General features: G+C 34.2%; 1 protein-coding gene across 17 annotated transcripts in view; it reads left to right on the top strand.

Annotated features, from left to right (window-relative positions):
- Positions 1-19,553, top strand: part of LOC106170880 (uncharacterized) — a 54,277-nt gene extending 34,724 nt beyond the window's left edge. For 2 of the 17 annotated variants that reach the window (XM_087005698.1, XM_013550901.2), the window contains one exon: positions 493-950. In XM_087005698.1, the coding sequence (XP_086861824.1) occupies positions 493-729 (237 nt within the window). In that variant the 3' untranslated portion in view covers positions 730-950. Of the gene's footprint in view, positions 1-492; positions 951-992; positions 1,691-1,819; positions 2,358-2,426; positions 3,822-4,635; positions 5,074-5,444; positions 5,893-6,787; positions 7,721-8,593; positions 9,634-9,669; positions 10,195-10,225; positions 10,462-11,799; positions 12,432-13,293; positions 13,708-14,098; positions 15,096-16,263; positions 17,170-17,588; positions 17,772-18,267; positions 18,344-18,516 lie in introns of those variants that run through there. The other 15 variants (XM_013550884.2, XM_013550874.2, XM_013550875.2 and 12 more) reach the window with 15 other exon arrangements.
- Positions 19,554-19,604: the final 51 nt, after the last annotated feature.

The following is a 19,604-nucleotide window of genomic DNA, read 5'->3' as shown; positions in this document are numbered from 1 at the left end:
TCGTTCCGCAGAAAAAGTTATGTCGTGAATCATATAAAAACAAAACATTAGGACTGGAGAAAGGGGCCGCAGCCATCACTCTTTTTAGTAAATAAAGATTTTTAGACAGATGCTTTAGGTGATAAAAATATATTAAGTATGTAATCTTAGTTTTTTTACCTCATTATCTGTTATGAATCTCACTTTATAATGACAAACTTGATAATGAACATCAGTTTTAGAAACAAATTTCAAACAGTGTTAAACAAATTGCATTTATTTCAAATGCATACAACTGAAATGTTGGATTGTGAAGGTTTTGAGACACTTGTGAACCATTTGAAATCCTACCAACTTTCACTATGATGTTGCTTACTGATGGTAAAATAACAGCTAGTATATGCTTGTCAGTCAGAACAAACTGTTATAAAAACCTGTCAATATCAATGCCCAACCAAATTAATTTTTAACCCAAAGAAGATTTAAACTTAGCATATTTTATCTCCTTGGAAGGTACTTGGCAGCCTGTCTCTTGAGAGGTCAAGATATTGCCTCTACTGCAACAAACAGTTCTGCCATCCCAACGAAATGTTGCGTCACGTACGTGAGGTCCATGCAGGTCAAAGATTCCCATGTCCAATCTGCAGCACAACTTTTACTAGAAAATACAACTTGGTCAAGCACTTGAAAGAGAAACACGAGAGAAAGGAGGACCCTGAAAGTCTTGTGGCTGTTTTTCACTCATCATGACCATTTTTCATGACAAATGGTTTATAAACACAGATTTCTATGAGAAACACTTTAGTGACTGTCAGTGAATCACAATCCTTCTGTGAGCAAAATAGACTGACGACTTTGTGGATAAGACCTACAGTATTCTGTATCATTGAATACATTTGAGAAGTCAGAAATTCAAATTTCCTTCATTTTTTAAATAAACCTTATTTTAAATAGCCATGTGTAAACTGAAATTTAGTTGTTGTTGTTGTTTTTTTTTCAATTTTTCTCCAAAGCGCACTGACTCCCGTAAAGGTGGAACTTGCCCATATTGTTTCAAGGTTGTCAAACACAGGCTGAATCGTCACATGCAAGAAGTTCATGAAGGGAGGAAGAGGAGGAGTGCCCTGCTTGCAGGGAACTTGTTGCAAGAAAACACAATGCTCTAAGTCATTTAAAACTGGTGTATAAGAATATCCAAAGATCAGACTTGTTTTTGCCAACATATATCTTCATACTGAACAGGATTGAAGTTTTTGAACCTATTGATAGACCAATTGTTTTAGTTAAAGATTTTGTAATGATTCCATCTCATGCAGAGTTTGATGTCCACTTTGAACTCTTCTCAGTATTGTTGCAAAATTGACACAGGACTAAAGTTTCTGGGGGGGGGGGGGGGGGGAACAAGGAGGAGGGAAACACAATTTCTTTGCATTATTGCTTCCTCAAACTAGTAAGTTTAGTTATAGACCCAGAAACTTTATTCTTGTAAAATACAACCAGATGGCTTTGCAAAGCTAAGTCACAAGAAACACATGACCTAGGGACATATGAAAAGCCAGACATACTGTGCCCTGTCAGATATGCTTGATTTTGAACCACATGTATTATGAATTCAATTTCACATACTAGTTCTATGAGAAACCCTCTAGTGACTGTCAGTGAACCACAATCCTTCTGTGAGCAAAATAGACTGACGACTTTGTGGATAAGACTCATGTTTTCCCAGTTTATTGAATACATTTGAGAAGTCAGAAATTCAGGCTTTCAAATTTTTAGTTAACTATATTTTAAATAGCTATGTGAATACTGAAATGTAGGTTTCTTCAATTTTTCTCCAAAGCGTATTGACACCCGCGAAGGTGGAACTTGCCCATATTGTCTCAAGGTTGTCAAACACAGACTGAATCGTCACATGCAAGAAGTTCACGAAGGAAGGAGGTTTAAGTGCCCAATTTGCAAGAAACTTTTTGCAAGAAAAAACAAGGCTATAAGCCACATGAAACTAATACATAAGGATATCTATAGATCAGACTTGTTTTTGCCAATATATCTTCCTACGGAACACAGTGTTCTATCTGAAGAAATATTGGCAAAAACAACAGAACAGGAATGAAAGATTTGTATTCCTTAATAAGGAAATTGGCAGATTTTCTTTTACTATAGGTCCTATGAAATTTTCTCCATTTTAAACCTCATGAATCATGAATTCCATCCAGTATCTTAATTTTTTGAGAAACACCTAAGTGACTGACAGTGAACTGAACCACAATACTTCTGTGAGCAAAATGGATGTCTTTGTGTATAAGACCTATGTTTTCCTTATTTGTTATTACATTTGAGAAGTCAAAAATTCAGATTTTCTTCCAAGTTTTTGATTCACCATATTTTAAATAGCTACATGTGTGTATACTGAAATTTAGGCTTTCTTCCATTTTTTTTCTCCAAAGCGTTTTGACACCAATATCGGTGGAACTTGCCCATATTGTTTGAAGGTTCTCAAACACAGGTTGAATCGTCACATACGAGAGGTTCATGAAGGGAGGAAGAGGAGGAAAAAGAAAAGGCAAAGCTTGAAGCCACATAAAGCTGATACATAAGGATGTCTATAGATCAGACTTGTTTATGACAATATATCTTTATACAGAACAAGAATGAAGTTTTTGAACTTATTGGTGGATTTCAGTTATTTGAGTTGATATTCCGCCCCCTCATGTGGATTTTAGTCATTTACTTTGAACACAGATGGAACTATTTTCAGTATTGTAACATAATTGGCACAGGACAGATATCTCATGGGGGTTGGGGGGGGGGGGGGTGAGTGGGAACCACAACTTCTTCAACTCAAGTAATATAAGTCCAGTTAAGACCCAGAAACTTTTATAACTCATGTAAAGTACAACTGGATGGCTTTGTAAAGTGAGGTCACCAGAAAAATTTAACCTAGCAACATATGAAAGGGCAGATCTACTGCTTGCTTTTAATTATTTGAATTATACCAGTTCAGCTGACATTGTCTTTAAAATTTGTGGAAATTTGTGTTAAATGAATGGCTTTTCATTTAACAGCTTTTAACTAGTAATGAATATCAGTCAAATGTTTAGTAAATGTGATGGCAGTCATCATTGTCCCATGTTACTATCTGTTAAGATTACAAAATTGATTATTTTTACCAAAGGAATGAATTATTTCATTTTTTGTTATAATTTGAATGTGAAATTGTTAGGTTATAAACCCATTATGATACAATTATAATTGAAGATAATGTCATTCCACTTTAATATTTGCCAAATGTTTAATTTAGAAATTAACCAAAAACACTAAAATATTTAAAATTTATTTTTTGTAATGTTTTTCAATATCTCTTGACAAATTTTCTGTATCCATTTATTTATCTCACATCCCAAAATAATGTATTTTGTCTGTCTAGTTGAATAAGTCGTGAATAAATTCTGTGGCAGACGTTAAAAAAATATATTTTTCTCTTTTTTGATAAAATGCAGTTTTGTATAGCACATGAAATGTGTCTATTAATAATACAACAGTATTCAGATACAGAGTGTGGCATTACTTTTTGAAGGTATAATTACCAACCTTATCTGAAGCTGTGCCTTTTTTAATTGATAGAGTATTAGCAAGTTGCAAGCAGAGCTGTTTTCCTTTTTTTAAGCTCATTAAGTTGTCAGCAATTAAGAAATGTCACAAGCAAAACAGAACTACAGATTTTTGGTTAGATCCAAGATCATTTCAGCTCAAATTCAATACATTGCATCCTTATGTTCAAAGCAGAGGGAACACTGATATCTCAACTGTTTGAATTAAAATTAAAATCTTTTACAAAATCATACTTTCTGTTTTAAGGTTGTATTTTTGAATGGAAGGATGCCAGATATTTTAAATTACCTCAAAAGTGTGTTTTAAAATGGCATATATCTTGATATTACTTCTCTATGAAGGGAAAAGAACTGAGAGCCATTACATCTGAGCACTGCTTTTCCAAATAGGCACATGTGTGTTAGAACTTTCTGTTGCAAAAGATAAACATGGCAGCAAAGCTGTCAAATGTACAGACAAGGAGATGTAAATAATGATGCACAAAATAGTGTGTCTGCACATAATAACGGAATTTTAGCATTCTTCTCTTTATCACCAAGGAAAATCCTATCTAAAATCTTATTAACCCATAATAAATCTAATTTTTTGTTGATGTCAGTGAAATTTGACAGTCTCGATTGATATCTCCATTGTGAGATTCATATCACTAAAAAAATAGATACTTAGAACTCCAAAACATGTTTATGTTTCATAATCTTATCAACAGCTATATTATGATATACCTTGGTGATCTAGTTTTGAAACATGCATCAAAATGAACATTTTGCTATATGAAGGTCTAAGACTCATTGTGTGACCTCAAATCAAATAAGGATTTATGAGTAATAGAAGAAACCATATATTGATAAACTCAAATTCAACAGTATCCCCTTACTTCTCCCTTACTATTGGTCATGAAATGTTTTTACCTAAGCTTTGATGATTCTCAGTGAACCTGCCTTTAACTTTGAGCACTCAAGGTTTTAATTGTAGATTATTGCATTTTTTGCATGATTTTTAGAATATACACATAAAGTTTAAATTTTTCATCTATTTTCTCTCAAGCGTGGCGATAGCAACAAAGGTGGAACGTGTCCATACTGTCACAAGGTTGTTAAACATAAACTGATTCGCCACGTAAAGGAAGTACACGAAGGGCGGAGGTTTAAATGCCCAATGTGTGTGAGACATTTTCAAAGAAAAACTCTTGTTATAAGTCATTTCAAGTTGAAGCACAAGGAAGCTTACATCCCAGGCTCATTTTCACCTATCTATCTTCCTTAGGAACAGTTATTATATGTTTGGTACTGATTTACTGCATAGGTGTAAAGTTACCTTCTTTATAGAGAAGAAGGTGTCAGATGTGATGATTTTAGATTCTATGGACCAGTTATTGCCAAACGGTGTAAATTTTATCATTGTATATATACCAATGTATATGTTTATAAATTTTTGATGTATTTTATTGTTTACATGTGTAAGGGCTAGAATGATATTTTAAGACCTAAAGACTTCTTCATTTCTTAACTGTTTAATTTGTATTAATAAACAACAAATCTTTGAATTGGGCAGAATAATCATTTTAGATGGCCTGGTTGATGTATCATTAAAAAATTCTGGATTGAACCAAAAATATTGTATTGTTGCACAATTATGTATTGTGGCCTATATTTTGATGACATTCAGTGAACTGTAAATTTGATGGTGAGCAGTGACTATAGATATTGTCATTTTCTCATAAACACAGCTGTAGGCATCAGTATTTTATATTGGTGCTTTATTATTTGTGTTTGATACATTATGACATAAATTCTGCATGGTGCACGCAAGTTTAGTTTTTGCTGATGGAATCCCTCAATTTTTTCTCTCCATAGCGAATTTATGTGCGTAAGCCAGGTGCCTGTCCTCACTGTCAGAAAATGTTCCAACACGTTCATGAAATGATGCGCCATGTTCAGGAAATTCATGCAGGACGAAGGTTTAAATGCCCAAATTGTGATAAACTTTTTCACAGAAAACATGTTGTTGTTAAGCACGGGAAAAAGAAGCACAATGTGGATTTGGACGCTGATACTTTGGTGACAGTGTATTTGAATAATGAACAAACAGATCAGCTTAATGTCAAGGGGATAACTGATTGATGCTTTTAGGGCATTCTTGTGTGTTTGTGTGCTTGTGATTTTTCAAATATTTTAAACATAGTTTAATGTGATCTTTTTTTGTTCCCAAATTGTTCAGTAATCCTGTCGAAGTTCTGAGTCTATTCTTTGAAGATCAGGCAATTGTAATTGACAATCAATATAATGTCGATGTGGGAATATATTTATTTCTGAAATTGCAGTGTTTATGCTTGGGATTGGCAACAATGTTTATAAAAAGACAACAGTGTTATTAATTAATGGCTCTTGAGAAACAATGTGACACCCAGTTGGCCCTGTGGACTCTATGGCCCCATTTAGAACAGTGGACTAACTAGTCCACGGCTCAAATATGGCAACACACTAAAAAGCTTATCATCTAATCCACTAATAGGCACTGAATTGATTTCATGTGTGGATTATGTAATAAGCATTCAAGTGGGTCAGCCATATTTGATCCAGGGATTAGTTAGTCTACTGTTCTGAATGCAACCTATGGCTCTGATCACAACCAATTTGATCCTGGGGCTAACTGCTTGCTGGATAAACCCCTAAAGGATTCCCAGGGGGGACTATGGGGCAAGCTTTCTAGTGGGTCACGCCATATTTGATCCATGGCTCAGTTAGTCTGCGGATCAACTTGGTTGTGAACAGAGCTTAATAATCTGAGCACACATAAACTTGACGGGGGGGGGGGGGGATTATTTGTGGCAACAGGAGAATAAATCTCTGAAGGAAAAAAGAGATTCCTATTTTAATAATTTAAAATTTTTTGTGGGTATTTATGTATTGTGCACATTGTATGAATCTTTGCATATTTTATAATTTATTGACCTTGATAATCTATGTTTTATTTTTAGATAAGTTTCACTTGCAGTTCTGTTTTAAGTGTCATTGTTTTATTCTCCTCCCCCCCCCCCAAAAAAAAAAAAATAATAATAATAATAAAATTATAATGTAATTTTATAGCTGTAGTAATATACAGTGTTTACTTTAGTGTGCTTATGAAAAGTTATAGAGTTATGTTGCTAAACTCTAAATGGATTGCGTTGTACACAAAAACAGTTCTGTAATTTTAGGGATGGTTTTGTGTACAGTGTGGAACAGGAAGGAGATTTCTAAACTGGGAAGCATTAAAGAGGCATCTTCGAGAGCACAACAGGCAAGAAACACACAGGTGTAACATTTGCACTAAGACCATTTTGCGAAAGGATAATGCTATTCACCATATACGAAGTGTGCACAAAATAGCTGACATTCAAGAAGCTAAAAAACACTTGGTAATTTGCCCTGTTGGGCCACCATCAACATCTTGATGTTGAATTAGGAAGACTCAACTTGATACGTTTTCATGTAGAAATGAAAGCGAGATCAGCTTTCTCAAAGAAATGAAATGAGATATAAGACTTACTGTTATGTTGTAAACCACAGCTTAAATGTGGGCATAAAATGTTTTGGTTTTTTTTTTGGTTTTTTTTTTACTTAAGAAAGTTTGTCATATCTTAAGTAATTTTCGCACATTAAACTGCCATGTGTAGAAGAGTCCGCAGTGTTGCTGTGTGTCATTTCTGTGTCTACTCTTTTATGTGCAATCGAAGCTTTTGATGGTTCCAAGAGTGGTATTTAAAGAAGGGGTTTGTATGTTTTACTTTAAGGTTTCTTGTCAAACATATGAATTAAAACTGAAAGTGAGCATGTGTCTTGGATAAGAAAATGAAATGGAACTTTGCTGTTGTGAATGCTGTTAAATAAGTCTTCTATATGCTATTAACAGCAAGTGGATAACGTGATGTTGAATGTTCACTCTAGATATTAGAAGTATGTCGTCATTCACTTTTTTATAGTAGTGGTGCGGTTAAGAGAAAAGCTGTTTTTAAGTATAGGTATTTGTGTTGCATGATTAGGTTTTGCAAAGAAATATCACAGTAACTCTGGATTTTTAAAGAAGCAGTGGTTTTTAAATGTCATGATGCTTAATGACAATAAAATATTATAATTATCTTTAAAAATTAGCATTTGGCTATAGCTTCTGTGACTGTAATTTAATGGGCGTTACATTGCAGTTAAAGCCAAAAATGAAATGAAGCCATACCTAGAATACTTGCAAGTCAACTTTTTTTTTGTGACATTGGTTGAAGATTTCAGAATTGAAATTGCTGAACAAAGTTACTTTTCACATTGAACTTACGTAACACTTGTTCACTTTGAGAGGTACCAATATGCAATTACATTATGGGAGATTAAATTCCCTTTAACAAGTTCTGTTAAATTAATTAGTTTGCCCTGATGATTACAGAGGCTCCATTTATGTGACTCTCTTACAAAATCAAATATTAAATTTATGTTTGAACCCAGCGTGGATTCCCTGTAACATAAGCCACTTCTTGTTTCTTTTAAAATTCAAATAAAGTCAACAGACCAAGGGATAAACAGAATTAATCACTCAATCAGCCTTAAAACTGCATCTTCTTCAAGATTTTGGATAAAAATTCACCTATACATATTTGCCCTGGTTACATGCAACACCGAAAGTGGGCCTATACAAACGTAATGTATCAGTTAAGAGTATATCGCGGGATGAAAACAAGGCCGTAAAATGAAATATTTGATTGGCTCAGGGACAACTGTTTGCATCACTAGGTCTGGGCTAGCACCATCCTTGAATATGTTGTACAATTCTTTTTATTCATTAATGTACTTTTTCAGCAATGTACCATTATTTATAACACCAAGTGTTTGCATATTTTGATACAGTTGATTATCCAAATGAACCTTACAGACAATGCTATTCATCACCTGCCATAAATGAATTGTACATTTTATACAGATATGAGTAAATGCCTGGCTTCATTCCATCTTTCACCAATCAAATTGCACATTTTCAGGTTTGGCGTTGTGATTTTTGTGTTGGAAAAGTGTGGAAAAATGAGTTATCGTTTCGGCAGCACGTCCGCGACCACCACAGTAACCGCTGTTTCAAGTGTACGCTGTGTAACAAGATGTATAATCGCCACCATGTGGCGCTACGACATGTGAGGACCATACATAGATTCTTCAATACATCAGAGGCTAGGTCTCACATTACAACTTGCAAGAGACAACCCTCACTGAATGAAAGAAAATAGGAACTAAGGACCAATCAGTGAGGGTTTGATGAAAACACTGTTTAATCATAGAATTTGGTTGCTCAATATTATTGTACACTCTGTATCAAATGCGCTGCTTGGGACTTATTGTACTTATGATCGGATAAGTTTGCCAAGGACTGACCAGTGCTTTTTCTTAGTCTCTCGCTGTTGTACTCCCAAAGGGTTTCATGCCTAATTCACAAAAGTGCCTGAGACAAAGTTTTGAAGACTGAAAATTTCAGATCTGCCTACTTTATTTAAATGATGATGAAATTGGGCCTGTTGTACAAAAAGTAAGGAATGGGTAATTCTTGGTATTAACTTTATTTTAAATTAGTAGATAATGACATATTTATCCTGGGCTGACTTGGACAAAAATATTTAGTCTTACAGTTAAGGCCAGCATTAGGCTGCTCTCATATTCACTCATCGTACAAGCTGGGTCAGTCCTACTCTGCGAAGGTTTTTTTTTTTTTGCAAAAGTGCAATCATGGAATCAGCATAATTGTCTGACATGCCTCCTTGAGCAGCTAGGAAGTTCATTAACTATCATGTGCTGATTGCACTTGAGAGAGAATCCCTTGCAGAGTTGAACCAACACAGCTAATAAGATGTGTGACTCTGAATGCTTCCATTCTTTCATGAGGCTAGGCCCAACTGGTCTTAGCCTAGCTTAACTTTCGTATTTATATTATGTCTTGTGATACAATGAACACCTGATATTTCGTTCGGCCTTCAATATGAATATTCATAGAGAAACTGTGTAACACTTGAATAATTATAAAAATAATTGTTGATACTGTGTTTTTGTATCATTTGGGGGAATATTTCAGTTGTGGAAATGTAAACTGTGCAATGGTAAAGCCTACAGGAGTCTAATGTCGCTTAAGCAGCATGAGCGTGACCAGCACTCTAACATGTACTTCCAATGTGTGGTTTGTCGGCGAACATTTGGAAGGCATGCTAATGCTACCAGGCATCTGATGCAGGTACACAAACTAACTGGAGGACAGGCCAGATTGAAAACAGTGAAAAAGTCCCTAGCACTCACCTATCCTCAACCACACAAAGATGGGGGAAAGTAGCTTTTAAAACAAACAGTGCCTTCATTATTGAATATGATTGTAGGCACTTTTGAAGTGTTACATATATGTTGTTCATAATCAGAAAGGAACTCTTTACACCTACGTAATACCTGTGACAAAGTGAACACTTGGAAGCACAATTTGTTAGTTATATGAAACTTGAAAGGAACTTGAACTTATAAAGAACATAATTGCAAAATATGGTAAATTTTTTTCACCATGTCCAGATGGTATTTAGCTTATGATGGTGTGGTAGTAAGTATAAATAGTGACTTCACAGCAGCAATGATGTGATCATTTGCAGGTATGGACTTGTAAACTGTGCAGAGGAAGACATTATTCCAGTCGACTGTCTCTCATGCAGCATCATCGTGACCACCATGCGAATAGAAAGTTTCAGTGCGTGCTCTGCAAACACATGTACTTGAGGCATTCTGTTGCACAACGTCACCTCCTTCAAGTGCACAAGGTCACTGATAAAAGTGAAATAAAAAAGAAAATAATTTTGTGTTTAGACAAATAAAATGAAGGTGTTTTTGATTCTTGTTCCTTACTTGTTATTTTAGTAATATGACCAAAATGTTTTTCCCCAACTGTTTTGCTAGTGTTACAGTAGAATTCTACAACTGACGTTTCTGTATATATTCCTTTCTTTTCCTTGATGAGAAACCTGTTATTTCAAAGAACATGTTTCAAGCTAAAAAAAATTGATAATTATAGATAATAAAATGGATTTAACACTGAAATAATTATTTAGTAGTTTTTAAAAAGTAGATGTCACAGTGTTTATACTGCACCAATCTAATACTTTTTTTAAACACATGTATGTTATCTACTTGTTTATTATATACTTGATATGACATACGATTTTACACTTAAAATCACTTTTCATAATATTTTAAAAGGTATGCAGTGCACAGAAGCCCTTAATACAGAAAAGATTTTTTAGAAACTTATCATCTATAACTTGTTCTTGAGTTAAAAATTAGCTTTTTTTGCTGCCAGGAGTGAATTTATCAGTTACTCTCCATAACGTCCATGACGAGACTTCAAAACTAGAAACTTGAAACTTGGAAAAGCATTTTATGAATCGCAAAACTTTTAGAAAATTTCTGTGCAGAATGGTTTGTAAATATTTCCAATAAAGTTCTGATAAAGTTTGTGATGTTTATGAAGAGAATACTACAGTTGTTGTTGTTTTTCTTACTAAACAACATTGCTAAAAAAACTCTCTATGACCTTGAGTGAGAAATTTTAATATGCTGTGATCCTGACAAAGATGTTAAATCAGTTGACATCCAAACTTCTTATTTTTAAGGCATAGGAAGAGAAATATTGGCTTGAAGCACTCCATTTAAACAGATGTTAGTTTTTTCTTCATTTAACACACTGAGGCAGCATATACCTCCTTGGACTGGCCAAGGTTAAGTGACACCATTCACCTTAAGCTGCACATCTTTTCTCATCCATTATCAGGCAGATATTGAAATTGCATGTGAACCCCTATGGTAAACTCCTACATATAATTTTTATTTATTTTAGTATAGATGTTTTAATTGGTACTGCATTAAGCTGAGTTAAGGTGCCCGTAGTTTTGAACTTAACATAGACTGCTGAATTAAATACAACATTGCAATATTGGTCTTAAAAGCATGAGCTACTGTCACCAATTGAAGCAAAAAAAAATCACAACTAGTTCTTGGGGCTAAGTAAGACACCTTTACTCTTCTCCCAGTTATAACCCATTGTTTGTGAAAATCATTTTAGTCAGCTAAAATCCACAGCAGTCTATGTCATTGCCAAATTTGACATACAAATTTTTTGAAATGGGCACCAACAGATTCTAAGAAATAATGGATAAATTGGCTCACTTTACAGTGTTGGACATGTGACAGCTGCAATAAAATCTACTACAATAAGTTTGCCTACCATCGCCATAGACGAGAGAAACACAGTAATAGGTGGTTTAAATGTGGTCAGTGTGGGAAGAGCTTCAGGAGAAAGGAGAGTGGAGTGTTACATACGAAGCTGATTCACAAGGTTGCCGATCTTTCGGAAGCAAAGAAACTTATTAAATGTGTTTTTACTGAGGACAGACCATTACTTTCAAAGCACTAGTGCCCTGTGTTGAAAACACTCAATGAATTACCGGTATGCACAGCCTGTGTCTTAAACTCCTAAGTCCACTGTAAGTCATACTTTTACAAGTAGACCTCGAACACTTATAAGACAAATGAGGAAATCTAGATTCATGAAAAATCATCCAAAACAATATTATGAAGATTTACACTAGACTGATTAAACAGGTAACTTTGTATGTAATTATTGATACCACACCAAATCTACATGTCATTTTGACTAGTGGCCAATGTCAGAGACTGTATAATGACAACCAAAGAGAATCATCTGATATAAACTCAAAGGTGACAGCATACAAGACACCTTCTTTTCTTAGAAAACAATAAAAAGAGACACCCACAACATGGTGAATATGTGACTGTTGCGCAAAAGTGTTGTGCAGAACTGTGACCAGTCGAAAGTTTTTGCGGGGGGGGGGGGGGGGGGGTACAGCGGGTCGGCACCAACCCAACCATTCTTGATGATGATGTGCAAAAGTAATTCAACAGAAACGAAAAAAGAAATTCCCATAGGTCAATTCTGTCAGCTTTCATTCATTGCTTCTGTCCTCACACTCCACAAAATCCTGTAAAATCTTAAACGCCAAGGTTTTGGGCTATCTCAGATGATTTCCTAGAGCAATGTCCTTGTTGGTTGCCCTTGAAATGATAGAGTGATTAGATAAATATTAAAGATCTCATTTAAGGTTTGCTCAAGAAAATTATTGAGTTAGTTACCTTTCCTGTTTCACTCGAGATATAATTTAAGGAAAAAATTGGACAACTGGTTGGCACCATGTGTTGTTTTATCAAATTTTGTATTTATTTTAATTTTGTAAATATCCAGTATAATATGTACTTTGATTTAATTAAGGTTCTCTTTTGATTGAAGAATAAGTGACATTGGCTGGTGACAAATTGTCTTGGTATTTGCTAGTTTGTAAACCAGGTGATTTTTATGAGAAAAATTGTATAGTGGAGAAAAAGTACATTTGAAAGCATATTTGAAAGATGTATGTTAAATATGGCTAAATCCAGCTGTTTTAAGCTTTCATGTAAAATAATTGGGCAAGAAACTTCTTTTTTTTTTCTGGCTGCCTATTTGGTTTTTGTTGTCCAAAACTACTAAAGACTGGCTCAGGAGTACTTAGTCATTCTGTGTGTGTGTTTACTGCTTGCAGCAGCAAATGGCAACCACAGCTGTATTTGAATGACTGTTACCCCAAATGTATCTAACATGCTAATATTATTTTAGGGAGAACAAGTTACTTCAAGAACAGGGAACAGTGCAGAAGATCCTCCCAGAAATAAGGGCTTAACAATGAAATATGAATGTCACATTAGCCACTGTTGTTATCAAACAAACAGGTTGGATAACTTCAGGCGTCACTGTGACTCCGGAAAGCACAGGCACTATGCTGCCATGATTGATAAAGTTCGAAAGTCACAGTCGCCTGGCGCGACTTTGGGATGCCATTACTGTTCAGCTAGTTTTACCTCTGAAAGTGATAGAGCATTCCATGTCAGTCAGAACCACCCTGGCAGAACTTTCTATAACTGATTATCAGACTTTTTTTCAAACATTGATACTCATGATTTAGCAAAAATTTGAGAACCTTGGAAAATTTGTGAAAAATGTGTATGACATCAGTGAACAATACAAAAGAATCTAAACAACCTACAGATACTGAAATTCCGCTGCTACTATGGCAAAAATATGGAGAAAATATAGTGCTGCATTCTTTTTTCTACTAAATAGCAACACATGTTACCCAAAAGTAATGACATTTTCATTGGCAAATCTCGGGGAAGAAGCATAGAAATTGTTTGAACCCCCTCACTCAACCCTTTGGAAAATAGCTCAGTGCGTGTTGTGGAACCATTTAACTGGAAGAACACAGACATACTCACTGTACTCCTGTTCAAAATTTACCTTTAAATTTCCTCTGGAAAGTGTCATTTACTTTGCACTAATGATGCGCTGTAAATAATATGAATTTATATTGGGTGAGAAAAGGTTGTTAAGAGAGAAGACAAAACGCCATTTCAATTTTTTACAGAGTAAAGAAGCAAAGACCTTGTCCTGTGAATTCTGTGGCAAAGTTTTTCGCCTGTACAATGTTTATCGCCGTCATATAAGTGAGCAACACTCAGGGAGACGCTTTGTGTGTATGTTGTGTAACAAAGAGTTTCGCAGAAAATTAGCGACATTCAACCATCTCAGCCATAAACACCAGCTGTCTGATGAGAGTGAAGCAAAAGCACACATTTTTGTAAAGAAGTAATGTGCTAATGGCATATTTTTTACCTGTAGTATTGATCTTGAACAGACTGTAAGATTTTGTAGGCTTCTTGTTGCCTACTTTATCAGTTTTAATACAATATTAAAGTGTTCTGTGAGATTGAGCTTAAAATAATACAAAATTGTCAAATTTCATTGTTACTTATCTCTTAATGGAAGCCTGTGTTGTAGTATGATCATATTATAATCCATGTAGATATTTGGTTTTGATCCTTGCAGTAAAAAATTGAAACTTAAGCCTGTTTAAAATCAAGGGGCAAAATACGTCGAGTTGCTTTCTTTTTTAGCCATAATTGTTCAGTTCAAATGGGTCTTACCAAACTGGGCAGAAATAAAACCTATCAAAAAACATGTTGCTATCTGTATAGGACATGATCTAGAGCCTTTGGGGCCAACAGTTAAAAAATGCTATAAAATCTAGCTCTCATTATGCCCCCTAACCTACTGGTAATAAAGGTGCTGCACTTTTTTTTTTATAAAACTGATCTCAAAAAATTACCATTCAATACATATTTTCTCAACTGATTCCTGAATAAAATGTGCCTTAATATGTATGAGAAAATGGCCAAATTTTAAAGGAGAATTTTTTTTTTTTTTTTTTGCTGTATACACATTTAAGTCATAAACACTAGTGGGCTGGATTTGGTCTTAAATTGCAATTTAAGATAACTAGTGATCTTACATGATCTTAATCATTACAGCAGTAGTCTTAAAATGGACTGAAACTGCTTTTAAGTTCAGAAATGATCTAACATCTACTTAAGTGGTCAAACAGTTTCCTCCCCTCACAATGGGGGATACCTCCCCTCACAATAGAGGTCACCTCTGCTCACAATAGGAGAATGTGTAAGGGGAGACAACTTAATCGGCTGTTAGACCAGAAATGGTCTTACTCATGGTTTAAGATCATGTAAGACAATCTGTGATCTTAAATCGCACTTTAAGACCAAATCAAGCCCACTAAAGAAATATTTTAAATTATTATGTTCTGACTTTTAAAGAAAATTATGTAGACAATTAATGCTGAATCTGGCAAGAAATCATTTTCCTAGAAATTTCAAATAATTCTTTATCACCTTTGTTTAATTCAAAACTATGGAAAACAAATTCTAAAACCCATTTTTGGCCCATTTTATTTATTTGTTTATTTTATTTTATTTTTTGGCTGTCACAAGTGAAATTTTTATGGTCTTCATCTCCTCTTTGAGAGTTACTCAAAAGTTATAAATGTAGATATTAAAAATATCAGGCATAATTCTTTGACCATTTGATTGGATATGTTATACCTTGGTGATTAAGGAAAAAGAGTCAAAATTTTCAGGATAATTGAATTTTGCCATACTGCTCATTGTGTGCCTTTAAGACTTGATTATTTCTTACTTGGTGATATATTATAAGTTTTTACTCATACAAAGTAAAGTTTTCAATACAATATGAGATATATTTCTAATGTAAAAAGGATTTAAAAAACTATCTAAAAGATATGGTGAATATTATTTTGTTTCTGTAAATTGAAACTAAATTACTGTCCTCATGAAAGTATTTTGATGACATCTAAGAATATAATGACAATGTGATATGTATATTGTATGCCCATGCCTGATAGTTTGAAAAGCCCTTATCTAATTTTTACTCTCTATACATCTGCTAATATAAAAATTATACATGTATTACTTAACTTAAAGAACTTTGATATAGTTTGCCCTTGTCTGATATTTTTACGACTGACGTGATAACACTTCACTAATCTGAAAAATAAAATCTGCCTCAAATTTTAGCCTTTTTTTCAAATTTGACACCATATTTATCTGTGAGCGCTTGGGTGTACTTGTCAACCCAAAGAGCAATTTGTTCTCAAATGTGTAAACTAGATCCAGTGACGTTTCTTTGTCAATAGTTTACAGTTCAGTCTTTATTGTGTAGATAGCGAACAGCAAAGAGTACAGTGAATTTGGAGCACAAAGCACAGCTGCTCCTAGGCGATATCAAATAGATGGTGCCACAAGTCTCACAGCCAGAAGCATTATGGATGATACATCAGATGCAGCAGAAAAGGGAGCCAAACCTTATCATTGTCCACACTGCTCATTTAGCTGCAACAGAAAGTATAGCCTGAACAGGCACCTGCTGTTACACACTGGAAAGAAGTATTCCTGTGACATATGCGGGAACTCTTATCAGGAGGAATGGGCACTGGGCTATCACAAGCAGACGATTCATGGGCAGGGACTGTCTTGCGAGCAGTGTGGAAAGCTTTTTGGTACAAAGCGAAGTCTGGAGTCGCACAGTCAGAATGAACATTAGTTTTTATAGATTTTTCAAGAGGAAGTTTAATGGTTTACCTGCAAGTTTGAGGTTATTAAACAACATATATTTGTTTATTATTTATTTATTTATTTATTTTTATATTTTTTGCATATCTGTTTTTTTTTATCAAGCTTGATAGCCAAATTGAGCTGACTTGGGGTGTGACCACAATTTCCTACGAGTATTGTTTTAAATCCTGTAGCAACCATTTTATGTAGTACTGTGTCTGTACATATCACCTGAATTTCTATACATTACTGGAGTGGTGATCAGAGCCAGAGTGGGAATGTGCACATTTCTTTTTCACTGCACTTTTTGCTTCAGCGTGGATTACTCACTGTGTTTACACCTCAGCCATGTTCGAAAATGGCCATGATTGAATTTTTCCTTATCTTTCAACTAAAACAAAAATGAGACCCTTAAACAGAATGAGTGATCAGATTAATAGTGATTTTAAGTCATTTTAAGATACTTAGTTATCATCCAAGTACTGCTTTCTAATAAAAACTTCTGACCTCTTAATTTATTTGTTTGTGCGTTGTTTTATTTGTTTATCAGACCATCAGTCAGACATAAATATTGGAAGGCTGGTTTAATTAAGAGTCTGAGCTTAATGTTGTCCTCTGCTGAACACAATTCTTGTTAGCACAATACCTTCAATAATATGGCAAAAAAGTTTGACTTGAAAAGTACGAGGGTAGGGAATACCCCCCCCCCCCCTCCCCCTTAATCACCAAGATGTATTCTGGCCGATCACCAAGAATTCCTGAATCACATTTCACGCAGAATATTGGGCTCAAATAACGCATCACGCTCCAAAAATAAGGTCAATCATGTGGCACGCTAAAGGTATTCCCTACCCTCAAGTATGAGTCTCTGTCCCTTTCTCTTTTTCTCTCTCTCTCTCTTGAATATTTTGCTACTACCACATTGATTTCCAGGCAGGTGATTGTCTTCAGCCATTGATAATTGATCCCGACGATCCTGAGAAATATAGCAAGGTACTGGTCAACAAAGCATCTTTAACCAATCTTATGCTAGATTTACATGAACAATTCGACCCATTAAGTCACCTCATGACCGGAGTTATTCGGCTGGTGTTTACCCCAGAGGAGCTCATCACAGTAAGTTAATCTATTGGCTAATTTTGGCAGTTTTACCATGTGTGTGTGTGTGTTTTAATATAGTTTTTAAGTATGTGATCCAAACCATATATATATATGTCTGTTTAAGTATAGTTTTTAAGTAGGAAATAATGCATACTAGTATTTCTGTAAGTTATGCTATTTGGAACTATATGATAGCATTTGGTTGAGCTAAGTGACTTGAATTCATATGTAACTTAAACATAATAAAGGGAAAACTGTTTTACTTATTATCATTGAATATACAGGAATAAATTATTACACTAAATTTATTAATTGATTATTTAATTTGTTTTTTTTTTGTTTTTGTTTTTTTTTAATTTTTCATTTTTACAGTTAATGCTTTGTGCTAGTTACGTTTTCTGTCCATTTGACAGTTTTGCTACCTTGTTAAGTTACCATTTATAATAGGGCAATGGTGAAGATAACATTTTCAATTACCATGTCTTTCCTTCCTTTCATTATTATTTTGTAGTCTAAGGGCACCAAGCTGAGAAAAGGTGTAACTCTTGAAAATGTGCTAAATCTTACAAAGCAGGCAGCTGTAAAAGGTGAATATTAATAGTAATTATTTTGGATATTGTAATGTAAAAGGATTATGCAATAGAAAATCTACAGTTAGTGTCATTGTCATGGCTTGTCATTTAAACAATTTTTTTGTTTTAAATTATTAATTTGTCATGATAATTCATATTTTTCTTGTTGTTTTACTTTTATCTTTCAGATTTTGTTAAAGCATTGTGTCTGCAGAATAACTGGGTAGTTCCAACAGACAAAGAGATGAGGGTGAAGTTCTCCGTTTTGATGAGCAATACAAGGAGAGAGCATTATAAAGCTCAGCTAAAGATGACATCACTTTCCACACATAACAACTTGTGAATGTAAAAGCCATAAAATTTTTGTCCCAAGGCAAACTTCAGTCCTCATGGTGTATTAAAATATCATAATATGCACATCGAGGCTTCCATCATATGAAAGCCTCTCTATTACTAATGAATCGTAAATATGTACATTTTCTTTTCTTTTTTTCCTTTTTGAATAAACCGTTTGATACATTGACATAAACCACAGCATTAATTGGCAATGCATCCAAAAGGTAAATATTTCATTTTTTTTCTCCGAAAGAAAAAAATTCCATGTCTGAGTATAATGAGACAGAAAAAGTCATTCTACAATATTTTCCTCTCTACAGTATATTTAACTCCTTAAAAACTCACTGCCATTTATATTTATTTTAAAAAAGTCCAAAAAGAAGCAGATATGTAATTCAGTTCAATGACACGTTTGATGCCAAGAGGGGACGGCGGAGTCTGACACACTTGCTGTTGATCCAAACCATTGCCTAAAATCGGGCTAAGATACTCTTTCATATAATACTGGTTGGTATTATATTATCATGTAATGTTCATGGACAATGGATAATTATTTAACTAAAATAACTGAATATTATTAACTAATGATGAATTTTACAAAAAAAAAAAAAAAAAGATTGATATATCCATCATTTACCTTTTACAACAAAAATTAGACCTTTGTATTATTTCATATCTCATAGATATATAAGTCAAATGCATGCACCGGTTATATTATTTCATTTCATGTTCAACCATATATTACTTTTGCATACTTGTAGCAGTATTTCCACTAGTTGTGTTTACATGTGCTTAGTATGTACGTAGAAGTTTTCTCTACTTCTGTGGTATGTACAATGAAGAGAAGAGCACCAATAAAATAGAAAATAAAGAAAAATTTCAACAAAATTTGAATATTTGTGTCTTTGTATTTATTGAACCATCATAATCGCCGTTAAAG

The sequence above is a fragment of the Lingula anatina genome, chromosome 2, assembly GCF_051362555.1.
Source record: "Lingula anatina isolate TDL-2025a chromosome 2, LinAna3.0, whole genome shotgun sequence".
NCBI classification, from domain to species: domain Eukaryota; kingdom Metazoa; phylum Brachiopoda; class Lingulata; order Lingulida; family Lingulidae; genus Lingula; species Lingula anatina.
This window is presented reverse-complemented; position numbering and strand designations above follow the sequence as displayed.